The 14,961-nt window shown below is 38.5% G+C and overlaps 2 protein-coding genes across 3 annotated transcripts in view; both read right to left on the bottom strand.

The window, feature by feature from the left end:
* Positions 1-14,961, bottom strand: part of LOC109057293 (period circadian protein homolog 2-like) — a 368,217-nt gene that overhangs the window by 341,082 nt on the left and 12,174 nt on the right. The gene's annotated exons all lie outside the window — the stretch shown is intronic.
* The window catches only part of LOC109057331, a 28,324-nt gene continuing 21,803 nt past the window's right edge, over positions 8,441-14,961 (bottom strand). The window contains exons 4-5 of the mRNA XM_042719180.1: positions 8,756-8,836; positions 8,441-8,564 (exon numbers count right to left, since the gene is read on the bottom strand). Of these exons, the coding sequence (XP_042575114.1) occupies positions 8,441-8,564; positions 8,756-8,836 (205 nt within the window). The remainder of the gene's footprint in view (positions 8,565-8,755; positions 8,837-14,961) is intronic.

A 14,961-nucleotide genomic window follows, 5' to 3' on the forward strand; every position in this document is an offset into this window, starting at 1 on the left:
TACAGAGTTTTCAGCAGCATGATAGTATGTCATTTTACATTCATGTATTGTATTTATTATAATGAAGAAAAAAGGAATACTGCCATCCCTGTTGGTCCAAACAAGTTTTGCTTGAGGTTTTTCTGTTTCGTTATGTGCTGTTTTAATACTTTTAAGACAAAATGAAAGAATAATATGTGGAGAGTAAGAAAGTATTTTAACAACCACGTGGCAAAAAATGCACTATAATAAGATTTGAACCTGTGGCACATCCTTGTCAGTTTTAGCTTGTCCGGCTGTGGTTCCGGCTTCTCCACTACTGGCTCAGTTGGCATGTGGTACTACAAACAGATGGCGGCCCTGCTCTCCTGCCTTTCAGAACGCGTTGAGTCTCACTCTAACTGCAGAGGTTGAGCTGCAAAGGCGAACGAACTGCAGCGGTGATGGAACAAAGGCGGAGACGGCGGCCCCCCCACCCACGGAATGAGGGGTGGGGCTCGTGAAAGGAAGGCTACTTCCCTCAGCTCGGGCTCCGGTGGTTTTGGGGGCGCCTCGGGACATGCGAAAGAAACGGCTGTGGCGGGAAATGGGTCTGTGTAAAGGGGTTCTGGGGGCCGAACGGGGTCTGATATGGTGAATGTGGACTGTGCGAGGGAATGGGCCTGTGCAGGAAACTAGGCTGAGGTTGAAAGGTAGGCTGTGTGGGGAACGGGCTGTCGTGGAGGCCGCCATCTGTGGGAAAACACGTAGTTGGGCAGTACCCGTGCCACCAGGGCGTGACCCGAGGAGCGAATACGGTTGGTTGGATGGGCGCAATCGGGGATGCAGGATCCTGGCTGCATGACTCTCCCCAAAGCATGAAGTGGAGCACTACCCTGGCTGCACGTTGAGGGTCCCGGGTACATCTGCAGGGGTACGCGGCATCACAGCGGATAGGCGATGGGGACGGTGGATGGGAGATGTGTGAGGGGAGACCAGGAGGTCTGGTTGAGGCCTGCAGCTGAGGTTTTTTTTTTGTCTGGGTGGAGGTCTACGGCATGAAGGAGTGCTGTCAGAAGACTCGTTTGTCCGTGCTCCGCTGGACTTAGTCTCTTGTGCGACCCCTGCGGGTCCGGTGTTCCTGTGCGCCGCCCCCACCCTGCGTAAAGCGAACGAGCAATGGGGACAGCGCAGCGAAAGACGGAAACAATTATCTAACTTAAATCATGTGACATACTTTGATGCAGTTTTTTTTATATTTACAATCAAAGAAAAAAAAAAGTGATTGGGAATAAACAAATAAGCTTTATCTGTTAGTATATAATACGATGTAAAATATAAATGTAATAGCATAATTAATATAGTTAGTAATTAATACTGTTATGTTTACAATAATATAATTAATATAATCATAATCTTACTTATTCTAGGGTTATATATATTATTATAAAAAATATTAATATTATTATATAAATATTAAACAAAAATAAGAAATTATATGCACCTATTTTACTTTTGTAATATTGCCTGTAAAAAAAAAACAAAAAAAAAAAAAAGTTAGGTTTATAAAAAAAAAGTAAAAAAAAAAAAATGTATTAAGGGAAAGAAGGAAAGGAAAGGAAAAAGGATGTGTGGCCAGGTATAGTGTCCCATACTTGGAATCGGTGGAATTTTTAAAAAGTTGACGTATACACGCAATGTTTTCAAAATGATTCGCGGTTTACACATATCTGTTAACAAATGACAAAAACGCTGTATTATGTAGTACTACGCCCGGCCAGTAGTGGCGCTGTCACCTTGGAAGTAAACCGCACTGTAGGGAAGTGACGATTTATATGTTGTATATGATGCTCTTCTGCTGTTGGATTGTACTATGGTGAAGTAAATCCCACTTGATGAAGAAGTTGTGTAGCAACTCTTTTGAGCAAGCAACAACAGTAACGTTACTCCACCAATGTTGTGTATGGTTTGGTTCAACGTTGCCTTTCAAATCAACACATACTTGCGCAGTCTATATACCGAACAGTACCTACGCCTGCGCATGATGCACCGTTTTCAATAGATTCCTGTTTTGGGTTGTTTACACGGAAATGATAACGGGGGCATTTTTAAAAACTTGCACTTTGAAACACGGTTTTCAAAAGTATGTGTTTTCAGTCCCCAAAACGCCTGTAAAGAAACAGGCAAAAAAGCAATAAAAGTTCTCGTTTTGCTAAAAAACGTTTGTGTAAATAGCCCTCAGTCATGGTGTCATTCACCTGTCCCCCCACTACATCCTGCAAGATCGAACCCACGACTTGGGTTACACCTGACTCTCAAACTATTAGGCCACGACTCGTCCCTTATGTTTGTAAGAAAAATAAGATAAAAATTCACGAATAACTGTTAAAATGCAATACTAATATTATGGATGGTCATTATATTATACATTTTTTTTAAATTATCAGATATCTTGATCGGTTTATATTAAATGATCAGGTATTTTCCACAACAGTTTTGGCTGATATAGGCGCACAAACTCGAGACATAGCAGAGATGACGCGCCGCTCAAAGACCACTGAAACAGGATCATGAGCTGCTCACGGTAAAAGAAAACAGTGCTGTGCAGCTTTTGACTAAAAGCCTTCCGTACCATCAGAGGCGACCTGTCCTTTCTGTTTCTACAGATAGAGGGAGCAGTCGGCTTTGAAAGACAGTGCACCACCTCCGCAGCTTCTGAAGCGGCTGAGGAAAGCCGCTCTTCCGTCTGGGGTGCGTGCCAGAACCTGACGTGGTCAGGCCCAGTTTCTTTTAAGCGCGCTCTTGATTGGGCGGCAGAGGGACTGCAGCAGAGGAAACAGTGAGACCCTGACCTTCCAGTGCCTTCAGCGCTGGGGACATCGCGATGATCTCTGCAAAGAACAAAACAAGCGTTAACTTACAATGAACAAAGTTTTTTCCCAAACTCAGGGACACGACCAGCACTTGTTACGGGCTTGCATCAAGGGCCTTCTCACGTTTATCTCATTGCATGTTGGGCTGGGAATAGGGGAAAAAACTGCTAGAAAGATGCGCGGAGTTCATTCCTGAAGCCCTGCCGGGGTGATATGAACTTATTTACTCATCAAATCATCAAATGGTTCGCAATCACTTTTGGTCCCTATGTCATGGGACCGTTTTACTAACTTTGAAGTGGACGAGACAATCTTGCGTGCTTTGGAGCGATGTGTCTTGTTGAGGATACCGAACCATAAAACAAAACAGTTGTTTTTTTACCAAGGAAAAAGACAAAAACATAAGCACTGAATACAGAAAAGTGAGATATGCACCAAACCTAGTGAGCTGAAATAGGTTAGCATTTTATCAGGGCACTGTTATAAACACGTTTTTTGTTTTAATAGGGTAAATTTACCATAAATTTTTTTTTACCACAAAAATAATAAAAATAAAAAAATATAATCTGCTGTAAATATTAAAAAGCTATCCATTTTTTTTTTTTTTGGACAAACAACGTATAGATTTGTCATATTTTATAACATGAAAATAACGCTTATCATTATAGCAAATTTATGTTTTAGAAGTTAATTATACTTGGTACTTTAAATGTTGTTTATTAATTATACATTTTTTATTATAAATCCATGACTCCGAACAATTATTTATGTTATAATTTATATCTTATTTCATCATCATCTATTGTTTTATCACTATTTATATATGTATAAATAAATAAATAAATATTATATAGAAAACCATTATTTATTATTATCCATTTTTTATACCAAATAATTAGAATAATTGACAATAATTTATATCATATATTTACATTATTAGATAAGCTTAGCATGACATTATTAAATATTAGAACCAAAAAACTAATGAAAAATTATATCAGTATAAAAGATACTGTAATTAATATACCTTTGTCCTTATCAACTCCAAGCCACAGATCACTTTTTAGTATTGTGCAAGAAATTGCAAATGCAATTAAATGAAAGTTTGCTAAATGTGCTTTATGTAATGGAAACTATAAATATTCCCATGTAGGCAGCAGAATTATGGCAGTTTTCAAAACTAGGTCTTTGTAAAATAAACATTATTTATAAGAACAGATAGACAGGAAAGGAAGACAGACAACGTACGACGACAGCTATACAGAAGAAATCAATGTTACCTTTTTGTCTCCTACATCACAAATGGTGCTGCTGTAGCTTGCACTGGCTGGTGAGGACCATCACACTCAGGTTTACTGGGCAGCGCGAGTGGGTCAGAGACGACTCACACCCCACCTGCATGGAGGCTTCTTAGACACATCTAATGATGAGAGACCTGGTTGGGTCATTGAGATGGGCCCACATCTGAACAAGAGAAAATGCAGAACCAAAAGAGGATTTACATGGATTGACTAATCAAGATTACCTGATATGGAAAATAACACATCATATATATATATATATATATACAGCATATATATATACATATATATATATATATATATATATATATATCTTGTCTTTTTTTGCAGTGTATCTTTCTTAACATGCCTCAGGATGTTCATTCCATGTTTATTCCATAATTGCAAACTGTTCTTATCATTTGGTTGTTAATAAAACTGACAGGTTGAAAGCTGAGACTTTGTTTCACTATTGTCAAAATTAATCCTGCTCTGTCATGTCTCTCAGCCCGAGTTGTCTAAATTCTATCTTTTGCTCATTAGCACTCATTAAGTAAAAAATGTGGTGTGAGAATGTAGGTAACACTGAATTTATAGAATGTAATATGGTTGGTAAAATTGTTTAGTCGTAAATAAAATGCAATCAATTAATCGGTTGCAATAAAATTATGTAAGCGTTTTGGGGTAGTAAAAGTGTGTGTATGGTATGAAACTGTATGGAGTTTTACATGTTATTGTATACATTGCACTCTACAAATGGCAAAATATTATAATATGGGAGCCTGCTCAACTTTTTGCCAGAAAAATAATCTTGGAAAATGACTGTTTCCTAGTACCTTCAGACACTTGCATGGAGCTCTCTCAACACTCTCTGCTTGTCTTAGATCAGTTTGAGGATGTTGTGTTTGAGGAGGACTGGCACTCTCTCTTCATGTAATTGGGCCGCGTTTACAGCTCTCCAAAATAAAGACGGAGAGAAGAAAGACAGTCAATGGAAACGAGTTGTTACAAAATGACTAACAGCTGCTTGAATGTATCATAAAAGCCCCTCTAATCTGCTTGGTTTTTGCATGTATTACATTTGTTTTGTACTGCCATTATGTCTCCTGTAATCATTTGATTATTGTGGTGGAAGTGGCACATGCATGTCAAAATCCGATTACTTTGCTCGCTAAATCTCTTTTGAAAATCGCATGAAAAATAGTGCAAGCTATGGTTGCAGTGAATATTGCAACAAAAAAAAAAAAATTAGTAAATAACTGCGCTAACATTATGAGGGGATTTTTCAAAACCAAAGAAAACACATCGTGTCAAATGAATTAAATAAAGCAGGATGCTTAATTTTTGTGTCATTTTACCATTGATTTTAAGCTTCAGGCTAAATATGTAGAAACAATTATCCTGTTGAGAAAGAGTGCTAATCTGGACTTAAATCCTGTGAAACCTAATGTCCTCTGCCGTCCCACGAAAACAAGTTCATTCATCCTTCATAGCACGCAGCAGATTCAGTTTCTCATACTCTCTTTGCACCAACAGGAATCAACAGAATTGTTAAAGTGGTTTTAAGTGAGTCGAGACAGTCTCTGTCCATGGCACCGTAAGTTTTCACAGTGATGGGACTTTTGTGTCTTGGTACCTGATTCGCGGCTGTCTAGGCAACTAATCGTTTGATGGGGAGTAGGCGGTCTGGTCTTTACAGGCCCAGGGGCTTCCTCTTGCACTGCAGCATGCGCCTCACGGGGGGACTCTATCCAGTTCTTTGGGTATCACGCGCGCGCGCCACTGAATCTTTCTGTAGAGTCTCGGCAGAGCTTAAAAAAAGGACTTCAGAAGGGCTGCAAATAGTCAAATTAAAATCTAAATGTCAGTTTCTGTGTGATTATTACGGCTCAAATGTAAATTAATTGATCTATTATACAAAATAATCAATAATAAAAAATATAGGATGATGTAACATGGAAAGAAATCAGAGATCATGGATAATATGCCGATTGATGACCAACATTTCTTCTAGAATTTAGTTATGTTGAAAAAGACTGCGTATATTTTTGTGAAAACTCTGATACTTTTTTTGTAAATTCAGGCTTCTTTGATGAACAGAAAGTTTCAAAAGAAAGCATTTATGGAAATTAAATCTTTTTGTACATTATAAACTCTAATGTCACTTTAATGAAATCATTGCAGAATAAAAGTATTCATTTCTTTAAAAAAAAATAAAATAAACACACACACAAACAAATTTAAAATATCGTACCATATGCCCTTGACATGAAAAAAAAAAAAAAATAGGTGTAAAAAAATAATACAATACGAAAATTGGCTATTATATTAGATTAGATTAGAGTTTAAAATTATTACATGCTGCAGTTTGCGAATATTGTTTTCACTCATTTTTGGGTCAACTGAAAATTTGATAGTTATAGCGCAGAGGAAACAGTGTAAAGTGTATTGAGAGATTTGATGCATTTTTGCTCCTTTCTAAGCAATAACCAAAAATGATTCCAATTATCACAGTTCAAATCACAATTGCAGTGTTTGTTAATATAATCACTATCAATACATGAAGCCCTAGTGTGAGATACAGATCTGAGTTACACACAAAAGCACAAGGATCTGATGGCAGATAGTGAGGATGTGCACAGATGGTGGAGGATAGTGGTACATACTGGTGTTAGGAGGGCTCTTCTTGGACTGCAGCTCATGGTTTTCTGACATGTGAACTCCTTTGCATAGCTACTGAAAGCTCCGATCTGAGAAAACACACAAACACAAGGGCAACTAAATCCACCACAGCCTCCTTAGTGTCAATGCATGAATAAAAAAAAAAAAAGAGCATCTGAAGCATTAAACAAACAAAAGCAATTAAAAAACTGACTTTTGGGGGGAGCTTGAATTCATCATGTGACTCACCCGGTTTGGCTATCATGCCATCCTTTACTCTTGTCGAAGGCGTGTTACGTTGCTGTTACTTTTCATAAGACGACGCCACACTCAGGAGGGTGATCCATTACTGCCCAGCCTCCCATAGCCGCTTGAAACCGTTGTTGTGTATAGGCTAAACACACAAAAACAGTTTTACCATTTCTCTCACCCTAAAGGATGGAAATACACAACACAAGCTTTTAAAACACAGGCATCACATTAAATTGACAAATTGTAAATGGTTACTGAGAAAAAACTTGGCATCATACACTAAACTACAGTCTGTCTGGTACACAGGATCTCTGACATCATGTGGTGGGATGCTAATGACAGCCTCATGAAATTCTCTGTTCCAATTAATATGGTTCTTTCCACTGGCATTGAGTTGCAGCACCTGCAGCAGGAGTATGTGGAATTTAGCTTCAGTGATGTCCCTGGATGTTCTGAGTCTCGGCGACGGCCTCAGCTGCGGCCGGAGCCTGCAAACACATCTTCATTCACTGGGACCCCTGGTAGAATGGATAAAATACAGTTACTACCATTAATTTGTTTTTTTTTTTTTTTCTGGAAATAAGCCTCTATCTGTTCACAAAGGAGCATGTATTGATACGGAATATATTTAGAACTATTATTACACTTGGAAATAAGGTGTCTGGAATTTATAATGTAATGATCCTGTGAGCAAAGCAGAATTTATTCAGAATCATACTAAAGCTGCATCAGTACTCCATGGTCCTTCAGAAAATTCATATTAATATGCTTATTTGCTGCACAAGAAAACCTTTCCTATATATCAAAAGGGGAAAACAGTTGCTTTCGCTTAACATTTTTGTGGGAAGCGTGATACTTTTTTATTGGATTCTTTGATGAATAGGAAAGTTCAACAGAAAAGCACTTAAATGTCTTTACTGTCCTTTTTAATCAATTTAATGCATCCTTGCTGAATAAATAAAAGAATAAACTTCTTGTACAAATAAATAAATAAGCTTCAGCAATTACATTTTTTAGCTAATATTCTCTCTAGGGTCATCGTATGCACTCACGCATGCTAACTTGTATGGGTCTGCCGATGACCGAAAGAAACTTTTGCCCGGCTCCAGGGATTGACAAAGCTGGACCAGATGGTCGTCTATGGTGGATGTACTCTCATACGAGCGCAGAAGCGGATTGAGTGAGCGAACGGCTGGCCAGCATACGGCGACTGATGGGCCGCGAAGGCAAAAAAAGATTTAGATAGAATATTTAAAAACCCATTTTCTTATGTTAAAAAAAATGATCCACCCAATTTGCTCAAACAACTGGACTATAGTTCTCTTGATGAAGGTATGAAGACGTACCTTTCCACCAAAAAAGTTAAAGACCACCTTCAATGAACTAAATAGACAGAACAAGTCTAAAACAGAAGACTCAATCTTCTGGGGCTAGCCGAGCCATGGAATGGTCGATCTTGGGGAATTGCAGGTTGTAAGCAGGACCCCCCAGGTGTTTGCCATTCAAATCTGGGCCAGGTATAATAGTAATGGGAAACGGCCTACAGGAAAAACATCACATACATTGGCAAGGTTATGACAAACAACTGTTTTTGGTTAATATGCATGATTAGGAGAGGATGGAAAAAAAGCATATGTTGGATAGTACAGCTGTGGAGTGCAACACCCAGGGCTTAAGTTACCAGCTAATCATCACCATGTTCTGTCAACAGTGAAGTATTAGCACTCTTACCTCTCGTCCACATCCTGGAACACACAGCTGGGAGTGTGTGTTGTGGTGAAGATTCGCTTGTCCGGTGGGGGATCCTTGGAGCTGAGGAACAAACATAATAAAATTTTTGAATGGTAATGTTTATAAAATACTCTTATTTAAATAACTGAATTTATTAGGTCACCAAAAAATATGTATCTCTTGTAACATTGCTAAGCCACAACAAATAATTCAGAGAATCAGTTCTCAAGCTAATTCACTGTACTAATAATGATTCTGTCTTCCTCAATGTTACTATAAAATGATAAAAAAACTGTACCACTACATACTGGAAAAAAATGCATTATACATACAGAAGATTGTAGTAAAAGAACTTGAAAACTTTTCGTAGCACTTGTTTGAGTGCACTACTCTCGGCCAGCAAGGAGGCAGTAAATTGATCTTCAGAGTGCTCCATATCCTGAACCTTCATCAAATAAGGAGTCATTCTGAAGGGATAGGGGTACTGGAAGATCTCTCCTCACACTCCTTTACCAACACCGCTAGAGAACAGGACAGAGAGATTAACACACACATTCAACAAAAATATCTGAAGTAATAAACATTGGCTTTGTCCACTGTAAGCAGCCTACCACAACCTTGTAGTGAGATTTCCTATTCCTATTCATTCTAAAAACAGTATGATTTCTAAACAAATGCATACGGAAGCACATTTCATGTCTATAAAACTAATTTCAAGCATTTAAAGGGTAGTCATATGGATGCGATTTCAATTTTTCCTTTTCTTTGAGTGTTACAAGCTCTCTTGGTGCATAAAGAAGATCTGTAAAGTTGCAAAGACTAAAAGTCTCAAACCCAAAGAGATATTCCCTTCATCAAAGTTAAGACTTCTGCCAATGCTTCCATAAACGGCCTCATTCAAACATGCCCCACATGTCTACGTTCTCAATGCGGACTATAATTTTCAACCATGACGCTCAAATATTCACTGGAAAGAAAATCCATTCGAAACTGTCAGTAAGAACTGTTACTCGTAGCCAGAGTGAACTCTGTGGCCAGCAGGAGGCAGCAGATAGGTGATCGCAGAAAGCACTTTATTTGGTCTTCTGAAAGTAGATGCATTTAGGAGTCATCTGATACGGGGATCATGTACTGCAAGGTCTTCATCAACGACCGTTACTTGACCGCTGGGGAACCAGGCAGGAGAGAGTTAGCTTTACGACAATCTGGTGCAACAAAAATACATCTGGTAATAAATACGTCTCTGTGTTATTAGGTAAGCAGGCCTTATTTTACTGACAATTGCAGTGTAGAGTTTTCCATGTTCTTCTTAAAAAAGTAGGTGTCTAAGAGACAAGTGATTACGACAGGTCACATTCCCGTGTTCAGCAAAATAAACCGTCCGTGGGTCGTTAAATACTGCAGACAATGTGAGATTCATCACTGTCTTTGTAACGAGACCTCATAAAGTCTTTACAACTTTGACATTCTTTTATAATGTGCAGTACATCTGTTAAACTGTCTTGGCCTGCAGTTTGAAAAAGTTGAGTTTTCGACTCGTTGCTACCCAACGGGGCTCGACACTTGAAATGGAAAGCCAACTGGAATCAATGGAGGGGACTGTAGGGTCAGGCCGGTCAAATCCACAGATCTTCCGTCAAACTTGTCTACCTAAGGAGTGGACTCTAATGACATTGACATGTTGGTGATACGAGCGGGGGGCATAAAGTTGGCACACTTTCTAGTAACGAGTACTGGAACCGATGTGTTTTTGAAGGATGCCAACCTGTCAGGGCTAATCTCTCGGCGTATACCAAAGTACCACAAAATAATGACGTTAATTAAGCACTACGTCCTCGTGAAGCATATATCGTTAGATATTTGGCATTAAGAGACGCAAGTATCAAGAGCAATTGGGAAATGCTTAGCCGAACGTCAGACCCACTTGCTGAAAATACGTGAAAATAAGGGGACATAACTATGATATATTTAAAACGTAGAAATCTGACGGTCCATAAATATACTAGGGTGATACTGAATACTGAGACATGTTTTCCATAGCAAGTGCCAAATGTATTAGGACATCCAATGTTCTCTTAAAGGTACAAACCTTGAAAAGGTTCACCAGCAATTGACTGGACTACGTTGCTTAAAAAGGTGTTAACTGAATGCATGTTTTCAAACTAATCTTCAAATGCGTTAGTAATCAAAATCTTCCTATTCACAGGGGCAAAAAGTTCACCAGAGGGTATTACTTTTGCCAGGCTTGTCAAAAAAGGGAAAACTGGAATATTTTTCAATCCGGTCTTAAAAAAATTTAATACATGGTGACAGATGGTGTACAGGATACTTACAGCCCTCCAACACACACACACACACTCACCTAATGCGACAGAAGAAGGATTTCTCCACTGCATGCAGTATGGCGGGTTGACTTGACTCTTTAAATAGAGGAAAAACAACAGTGATGAGCTCAAGGTTTAATTCAACCAGCATCTTTGTCTTTCAGAGGTGACTAAATCAGCTCTCAACTCAAAGCTAATAGTGGTTGCTGCTTCATGGATTCAAGAAGAACAACAAAGACGCCATACCAATAGTGTAGACACTGGTTTTGTTACATGAATAAGAAACACAGTCACACAGAGGCCTTTGGTATACTTGTGCACCATTAGTGTTCTGTTGTCTACTGATCTTGTAGGTTCAATGCTTAAGGTCCTTTGCTAAAAGTCCATTAGTAAACTAATTGAAAAGATTTTTTTGATGTTGACTATGTTATGTTTTAAAATATCTAGGCCATAAGATAGTATGGAGTCGTCGTGTAGTGGTGTTGTACCGGACGCCAGTGCACATGCTCGTAGACCGGTAGCCTGTTATGGTGTTGGTTCGGCGTTGTAACGCCTATAAAACACGCTAAACTCCTGCCCGGCGTAAGAAAACTCCACAAACTTAGGCATTCCTGAACACGTACCGGGGGGGTTTGCAGTTCAAAATGGACGCTGCCTGGTAGTGACCGTAGACAATCCCTGTGAAATTACACGCCATTAGACAATCTTTCCACATACCAACAGATCCCCAGATCGAAGACAACTCAAACAAAACGGTAATATGCCATTTGCAAGAATCTTCTTGACAAAACATGCTAAGTGTTGTATCTGGTCTCAGCAAATAACAAACAATAAACGTTCCTTAATAAACAATAAATGGTAAATAAAAAAATGACACAAATAAAAAAGTTAAACATACTGTGTTTTTGCTGTTTGAGGAGGGTATATTCAGAGGTGATGCTGTCTATCTCCTCCTATGGTCATGATTGGAAACGTCAAGCCCTGATGGTTTGACTATCATTAATCATAAAAGCAGCTGGTAGATTCTTCGTTTGCTGAAATAAAAAACGTCAATGTCAAAAATAAATGCAGTTAGAATCAGACCTATTAGTACAAATTAAGTTTAGTATTATGTGCCTAATAATAAAAAAAACATGAAAAACAAACTGTAGGCGTATTAGCTCAGGTTTCGACTGGTTACTTGTGTTGTATCGACTAATTAATGCATACAATGACAATAACCAATCCGTGTAATTGAGAATGATTGTACATATATTCATCGATAAAGCAAACATATATATTAAGTCCTTCGACAATAACGGAGATTATGCAAATGTAATATGCATTGTAAAAATTGACAATCTAAACATGGTGCAGACAGAAACACTGATCAGCTTATTAATCAGGTGCCATGATGGGTTTCCCAAATAGTTCTACTTTTTCTGAAATATTGCTTTGCATTTCTTTCACGTGGCCAATAGGATGGGTTATTTGGGCTTTAAAGTTGATATTTTATATTGCCCATAGCTTTCCAGTTGCATGCGTCTGCAACAAATGAACTCATAAAATATGTAATTGACAAGGTATCAGACGGTTAGGACTATGTCCTTGTGAGCAGGCAAAGTCGTTAGGCTGGTGTTGGTAGGACTATGTACAGATATACTGAACTTCAGAATGTTACTGCGCACCTTCCACCTGGCTGACGCTAGCCGCAGGGCATACGGGCAGGAGTGCTTGAGAGGGCGGCGACTGGGCGGTGCCCTTGTTCCGCGTTTCCTGGCGGAAAATGAAGCAATGCAGCTATTTTCAAAGTGTTTGTAATCAACTCGTTCTGTGTCTTAGCCCTGGCGGTCATTCTTCGCATTACCTGGCAGGTGCCCAAAACAACAAAAACACATGCAACAAATTATATTGTCAGCATTAATTTATAAAACCCATCTAAACACATCCATTCTCTTTGCTAGGAAGATAAGAAAAAATGATGTGGAATGCACAAGTCAAAGCAGTTTGCCTTAAAGTTGTACAAGGTATGTTGTAAAGATTTTGAAAAATAAATTATTTGTACTTGTAGCGACAATTTGGCTAAAAATTGCTTTTTGCTGGAGTCCAGGAATGACATACATAAAGCTTCATAAATTATTCAACTATATAAATAAATTAAAACAAATCAAAATAAATACATATAGGAAATAATAGAAAATTATAATACAAAATATAAATAAACATATAGAAAGTAATATATTATAGTAACAATTTGTTTTAAATTAAATAAAAATAAAATAAAATAAAATAAAATAAAATTAAAATTCTACTGCAGGGACACTGTAGAAGGGTTATGTGTTTGTTAACCTGCAGCCGCTGGTAGAGGGGTGGTCCTGCTCTGAACTGGGGAACTGACACATATAGCCATCATAAAACAAGTCAAAACTACAGACAAATCCTTTCTGACTATTAATCTTCACAGATGTCATTTTAAATTCAGTTATGATACCCTTTATTGCTTTACAACTGTTGATTAAATTAAGTATAAAATGAATAAAGTGGCCCAAAACCAACACACGAATCACACACACAATACTATATATCTGCATTAATCTAAAATATGTTTGACATCAGGTTTGACTCAGAAACATCATGCATCCACGCAAACAAACATGATGACATTATCGACAAATGATTCATTCAGTATGCCAGCTGAAGCCAATCAGGACAGGCTGTTGTTGCAAGAGAAAAAGCAAGCAGTAACTTCAGCACAAAACCTCATTCTCACAGGACATTTTCAATCATTGTGGACAATCAAACAGAAAAATAGTTGCTCCTGTTCAAGATGGAGGTCACTTGGAACATTGCTCTCCATCCCAGTTATACAATTTGCCACCAAAAATTACGATGTCATGTGTGCCATTCCCAGCCAGGCCACCATTAGCACAGCTAAGAATGGCTTGGGTGCATTGCAGGCTTCTAGTAAAAAGATAACTGAGGCAGACCAGGGGTAAGATTAAATCGCTCCAACTTAGTGCGCTGATACTATAACAAGTCCAACGTCCAGCTGCAGGTGACATGCTGAGGGACATAAATACAACAGGAGTGATTATAAATAGCCCAATAGGTAGCTTTGAATAGAAACAGGCTTCACATGTTGCACTTCTTAGCTGAGCTAAGAGCTCAGAGCGAATTATATAAAGCATATCTGTGTTAGTCTAGCAGGGCAATGTGTCTCGATGCTATTGATACAGTCAGTCATTTCAGTGGCTAATGAGATCGGAGAATTTGGAAGATATTTATACAAGCTACACATGCAGAGAAGTGTGGCCTTATAACATGCTGACTTCAACCTTCAGAGAGACTAGATCCATTTAGTCTCACTTAAGCACTGGTGCCACAAGAAAGGCATGATCAGAGCGATTAGTGTAGGGAACACATTTAATGACGCAAATACGCTCCTAGAACTGGTTCAGATCCCATTTAAAAGGGGAAAAAATATGAGAATGTGACCGGGAGGCCTGTGCTCCAGCCTGTGTTCTGATCTAACCATTTAAATTCGAGAACAATCAATATATTCTTCTTTTTATAAAATCAAAGACTGACTGCTTGCAAAATAAGAGAAAAAAAGATGGGGGAAGGCAGAACTTTAAATTTTTTCCAAGCTCTCGTTGACCGAAACCCGTCCTGTACACGAACAAACTACGTTGTAAAAGGAACCGTGGTGCAATGTCGGGGAAAAATACTTAACTTCGCACTGACGATTTGGGGGAACAGTGGCAGATTTTCCCCATCAATACCCTTTTTTCAGAAGGATCTTATATACTAGAAGTCTGGAAAACCATGTTTAAAATTTCCCAAAAATTGACGGGAAAAATAGAAATTTTCAAATGATTAACCCCTAAACAACTTGAATGCCAT

This window comes from Cyprinus carpio, chromosome B2 (assembly GCF_018340385.1).
Source record: "Cyprinus carpio isolate SPL01 chromosome B2, ASM1834038v1, whole genome shotgun sequence".
NCBI classification, from domain to species: Eukaryota; Metazoa; Chordata; class Actinopteri; order Cypriniformes; family Cyprinidae; genus Cyprinus; species Cyprinus carpio.